This window comes from Octodon degus, unplaced genomic scaffold (genome assembly GCF_000260255.1).
Source record: "Octodon degus isolate 3935 unplaced genomic scaffold, OctDeg1.0 scaffold00186, whole genome shotgun sequence".
In the NCBI taxonomy this organism is placed as follows: Eukaryota; Metazoa; Chordata; class Mammalia; order Rodentia; family Octodontidae; genus Octodon; species Octodon degus.
The window spans coordinates 4,340,334-4,346,304 of NW_004524762.1; the positions used below are offsets into that span (position 1 = coordinate 4,340,334).

The window sequence follows — 5,971 nt, forward strand, 5'->3', positions numbered from 1 at the left end:
GGTTCATTTCTCATCTGGTGCCCTCCCCCACCTTTGAAAAAAAAAACGTGGAAACTGCGTTTTTTTGCAGACCAAGAACTGTAATCAGCCCTGGCTGCTCCCTTTAGGGGACAGTCGTGACTGGGCACCGAGAAGTCAGACTCTCTAAAGCACCAACAAAGGACTATATTTAGTTCTGAGCTCTCCGCCTAAATTCCTCTTCTTTTTTCACTCTTAGCTTCAAAACGACTGGGCTGGGGAAGTGGGAGGAGGGGGGCGGGGAGCAGCGGAGAAAGAACAGCTGTGCCTTTGCCTCCCAACTCAATCTCTATAAATAACCAATCGCGAGCGGAGGCTACTTTTCAGCCAATGAAGCAGCCCAAACTGATAAAACCTTGCCTGCAGCCAATGTAGAGACACTTGGGGGTGTGAGACTCGCACCCTGGGACCAATGAGTTCAGAGTCTGGGAGAGGTAATTTGAGACAGAGTGTGGGTGGGTGGTGCAAAAGCTTCCTACTTCCAAGCCCGAAAAGCTGCTCTGCAGTTTGAGCATGCCCTGACTGCAGGCACCCCGAGACTCCGGGATTGGGAAGTCGTCTGCCTTTCCGGGTTTTGATCAAAGCCTCGTGGGGAGGAGGACAGGACCCGTCCCATAGGAAAGAGGTCGGGGCACCTGGGGCCACTCCATCCCTACTCGGGACAGTGTCGCAGGCAGAGTTCCTCTCGGTTTCTTTGTCCCGCGGGTGCCCAGCAGTTGAGCAGGCCAGCCAGGGCGGAGCACCGCTTCGGCAGCACAGGTTCAGAGCGTGGGGACCGGTGCGGCTTGCGGCCCGCAGACACACCCGCCTGGAGCCACGCAGCGTCCCGGCTCTGGTGACCGCTCCGTCCTGCGGAGCCGCCGCGCTCTGCACGCACCCCATCTTCCCGTCTGAGCTGCCCCAACTCGCGGCGCACACACAGGCTCCAAATCCAGTTCTAGACTCGGTGCACTTCGGTCTCCGCTCCTCCGGACTCAAATCGCGAGCCCTGCCCACCATCCCGCCCCCGCCCGACCCAGCGGAAAACCAGGAGCGGAAGTTCGGGCGGGGCGCGGCCGCGGCGCACTGGGCATGCTCGCCCCGGCGGGCGGGGAGGGGGCTGGAGGGCCGGGCTGCGCGCGGCGAGTAGGAAGCCCTCGCCCCGCGGAGGCTGCCGGCGAGAGCGCTATGGGCCGAGGCGGTGGCCGCACGATCCGCGGGGATCCACGCCACGCGTGGCCCGGCCGGGCGCGCAATTAGCAGCCGCCCCCGCAGCGCGCCGCCACCGCCTCCCGACCTCCTGGGCTGCGGCGGCGAGGAGCCCCAGCCGTCGTCTTGCGCGGGCTGCCGGCATTGTCCTACCTCCCGACCCGCCGCCAGGGTTGTCGCCGCGGGGCCCCGGACCAGCGCCCCGAGAGCTCACCACCGCCCCCAGCCAGCGCGCGCGCCCGCGCCCGCGCCGGGTCCCGCGTGGTGATCGCTGCGCCTTGCTCTTCTGGGCCGCCCTCTCCTGGGTTTTTCCTGCGGAGTGAGTAAGGGGAGCAGCCCGGTCTCCAAGCTCAGCTTTCTCAGGCGCGCAGCCCCGACGGGGCCGCGGCGGGCGTGGGGAGAGCGCTGACGGAGCCATGAGAGAGTACAAAGTGGTGGTGCTGGGCTCGGGCGGCGTGGGCAAGTCCGCGCTCACCGTGCAGTTCGTGACGGGCTCCTTCATCGAGAAGTACGACCCGACCATCGAGGATTTCTACCGCAAGGAGATCGAGGTGGACTCCTCGCCGTCGGTGCTCGAGATCCTGGACACAGCGGGCACCGAGCAGTTTGCATCCATGCGGGACCTGTACATCAAGAACGGCCAGGGCTTCATCCTCGTCTACAGCCTCGTGAACCAGCAGAGCTTCCAGGACATCAAGCCCATGCGGGACCAGATCATCCGCGTGAAGCGGTACGAGCGCGTGCCCATGATCCTGGTGGGGAACAAGGTGGACCTGGAGGGCGAGCGCGAGGTCTCCTACGGTGAGGGCAAGGCCCTGGCCGAGGAGTGGAGCTGCCCCTTCATGGAGACATCGGCCAAAAACAAAGCCTCGGTAGATGAGCTGTTTGCCGAGATCGTGCGGCAGATGAACTATGCGGCGCAGCCCAACGGCGACGAGGGCTGCTGCTCGGCCTGCGTGATCCTCTGAGTGCCCGCGGCCGCCGATCGCTGGCCATGCTCTGTGCACAAAAGCCAAACGCGTCCGACTCTAAATGTGATTTCTGTTCTTGTTTTGAGATTGAAGACGACTTTGCATTGGTCAGGATGCCCTGGGAGCCCTACTGGCTTCCACAGCCAGCATCCCCTGCTTTCTGCACCCCTTGTCTGAGGGGGGTTGTCCGGTCCTGACCTTCTGAGACCCTGGTGGAAATGTGGCTCTTTGCAACATGTACGTTTCTCATTGATTTTCGGTTGACGCATATTTCTCCATTTAAGTAGCCGTTAGGGGATTGTATTGGCAGTTTGACACCCGGCAAGCAAAAGTTTCAGCTTGGAAAAAAGGGGGGGTTGGGGAGGTGGAGGAAGTGGAAGGAAAAGGGGAAACCCCCTCCATCTTTTATGGTCAACAACTGTTTTCCATTTCCAAGTTTAAATACATGGAAGGAAGTCCGGGAAAAGCATATGAAGGAGCAGGAGGCGAGGAAGAAACTTTAGGGTTTTTTCCCTTATTTTCCAGGATAGCTGGAAATTAAAATCGGGTTTCCTTTCTACCGGCTTGGAAGGGCAACCCTGTGACTGACTGGATTCTGAGGACGTCTATGCAAAGTTGGATTCTTGTTACAGTATATCCGATCTGAAGTATTGCACATCTGAACTGGGACTGTTAACACTGATGCCAATACAGTGTGGGGTGCCAGAAAGTGTCTGCTGATATTTGTGGAAAAAAAATCTATTTTGTTTACCTACTGTATCAAAGGGGAGTCTGGGGAGAATGGTAGTATTTTTTTTTATCAGCTGTGAAAAAAAAAGTTACAGATTCTGCACAATTTTGTGTGTACTATTGTGTGTGTGTTTTAAATTCAGCTTTTTTTTTCCTTTTGGTTGGTAGTAACAGAATTTTAAGGACTAGCTTTTAAAAATATAATACAAAGACTTTGTAAATGTGATTCAGGGCCCCCAGCACCCCTGTGTCTGCAGAGTGCCTTCAAAACTCAGCTGTTCCAGCCGGTGCCAGCCTGTGATGCTTCCTCCGTATCCAGAATCTGCTGTCCCCCAGACCCCTTCCCAGCTTCCTTTCAGTGATCTTCCTGAAGGAGCCAGGACAATGGGGCCTGTTGTTTAGTGAATTTCTTTATCATTTAAAATGTCCATATTTTGCGATTTTTTTTTCTTTTTTTACCTTCATTTTGTTTAAATTTCAGGTATTTAGTTCCCCTTTTATGTTACTTTTTAAATGTTTCACTCTCTCAAAGGGTGTTTCTCCAGAAGCAAAGAGCAAGATTTCACCATTGTATGTGTCAAGAGAATTCTGATTGTAATTTTTAATTCCACTCTTTTAATCATTGTCTCTTCATTTTCAGACTTTTAATACAATGCCATTTTTAAAGAAACGACCCCAGAACAATTGCTTGTGTTTCTATATTTCATATTCAGTGGTTGGTTTTCAGTGTCAGTAATAATAGTGTCATGGCTGAAGTGGATAGGGACAGGTGAATGACGTCCTTAGAGAGTTGTCAGATTTTGAAGACATATCTCAGTGACAGGTTGGGTAACATTTTCAACTTCTTAAATAGAAAGTCCTCAGTGTCTGAAGGCCTGGGTATGACTATACTGTCTTGACTGCAAGATGAGATGTATTTTGATTCTGCTGTGCTGACATGGAGCTGTGTATTCAACTGGAAGTGGGGAAAGGTAAAAACCAACCTTTAACACTGCCTTAGATCTAGGAAAGTAACCATCCATCTGGCAAAGCAGGGTGGTACTTTTTGGTTTTTAGTTGTATATGTCACACGTCAAATCTAAAGTATGGGAAGCAGAGTTTTAATTCTGAAGTCATACCATGTAGTGTGTTTTGCAGTGTGTCTGTAGAGCTTATAAACAGTATTCCAACCTTTTCAAGGTTTTCATCTGGAAACATTGTTAGATTATTAAAAAAAAAAAGTTAAGACTTCACACTCTGCTGTTTGTGAACCATAATTTCACCTTATGAATTTTCCTCCTAACAGTAGGAGGCAGTGTGAGCTTTTCTATTTATTTCTTTTTTAATGATGTCTTTAGTACTGAATATGAGCAACATTGTGTGTGTGTTATGTGTGTGTGTGTGTGTATTTGCAGTACTGGGTACTGAACCCAGGACCTTCACACTGAGTTATATCCCCAGCCCTTTTTTAATTTTTCGGCTTGAGACAGGGTCTCACTAAATTCCTAAGTTGCTCAGCGGGGCTGGAACTTGGGATTCGCCTGCCTCAGCATCCTTGAGTTGTATATAAGAGTACTTGATACATCTTATGTTTATGAAGTGTAACTGAAGTCTGACAAAGGGACTTACTCCCTTGGCAAAGCCAAAAGAAATTACCGTCACAGTTTCTTTGAGCTGCATTAACATAGCTTGCCTTAACATAAGTTTTTTTCCCAGGAGGCATTTCAGTATTCCAGTGTGAGAATGACCAATTTTTGCCTGTAATGATCCTAGTGCCATTATTTGCCATTCTCATTTCACACTTAAACACAGTATCATAAATATTTTAAATATAGAAATTGAGGGAATTTCTTGACTATATGCCTTTGTAAAGATTGATTCTGGCATTTGAGTAAATTTAGTGGCTTAAGTAGGTATAAAATGTTGAAAGTTTGAAGATATCTCAATTACTGTCTGATGGATTTCTTTGAAAAGGTGTTTGTTAATTTTTTATTACTTGGAAGCCTTTTGACCAAAATGCTGCCAAATATACAGTTAATTTAAGAATGTATGTACTCCTGTCAGGAACTATCTGAAAGTAGAAAATTGGAAATGAAGTAGACTGCTGTATGCTATATCACGTACAAGCTTTAGTCACTTTCAGAACGAAATTCTTTGTAGGTGTAGGATAACAAAGCAGATTTTAATGTCTTTACTAAGTACTATAACAAATGCCTTTTTGATTCTTAATTATAGCAATTTCATATGTACCTGGGACAAGAAAATAGTTGCAAAATAGGGGTGTCATTCACCATTTCTTGACAAAATTGATACTGGAGACATTCCTTTTATTTAAGAAAAAAATGTTTTAAGAGTGTCAGTGGATTTGGCTGGAAGAACCTTTCTAGTATTGTGGGAAAAGATAACAGCATTTGTTTAAGTGAAGAAATTGGGGTGAGTTAAGAATGGTAAAGGAAGTGAGTCAGGGAGGGCGGTGTCGGAGGCAATCACCTGTCAAAACAAATTGGGCGGGAAAAGAAGCTGAAGCTTCTTGGAGGCAAAACCTGACTGTTAAAACTTGACCCCTGCTGTTTTTTTAACATTTGGTCTGTGACATTTAATCCTAGTTTTGTGTCATTTCAAAGGATTTTTTTTTCTTCTTTGGTAATAACCTCAGGAAAGTGAAGGTTTCATCTCAAGTCTAACACTTCCAGGTTTGAGAGTTGCGGTTCTTAGATAAAACAATTTCCATGTTGTTAACTGTGGAAATAGACTTCATTAAATCACATTTGGAACGAGCTCTGTTCAGATTAGAATTCCTTTAATATATGAGACTTCATGTTTTCTGATCAAATATTTCCTGTGGGTGAAATCCTCCAATGCCTTATAGGTTTGAACTGTAGTTCTGGTATAACACAACCTTTTGAATAATATCCCTGTATTTGTCACTGCCAGGAAGAGAAGTGAGAAAAAAACTCTGCATAGTAATTGATCATGTGAAATAAATGCAAAATGTCTGCACCTTTACTGTCAAAAAGCATACTTATTTTTTACAGCAGCCAGAATAAATTGTTACATTATACATGTGAAAGGAAGCAAGATTTAAT

The 5,971-nt window shown here is 47.9% G+C and overlaps 1 protein-coding gene across 1 annotated transcript; it reads left to right on the plus strand.

Annotated features, from left to right (window-relative positions):
• Window positions 1-1,117: 1,117 nt before the first annotated feature.
• On the plus strand, window positions 1,118-2,514 carry Rap2b (RAP2B, member of RAS oncogene family). Its single transcript, XM_004643942.3, has one exon. It carries the CDS (start codon window positions 1,623-1,625, stop codon window positions 2,172-2,174), a length of 552 nt encoding a protein of 183 aa, XP_004643999.1. The 5' UTR covers window positions 1,118-1,622; the 3' UTR covers window positions 2,175-2,514.
• Window positions 2,515-5,971: the final 3,457 nt, after the last annotated feature.

What these genes read in the sequence shown, in the direction of transcription:
- Rap2b (XM_004643942.3), top strand. Translation starts at nt 1,623, where the DNA reads ATGAGAGAGTACAAAGTGGTGGTGCTGGGCTCGGGCGGCGTGGGCAAG.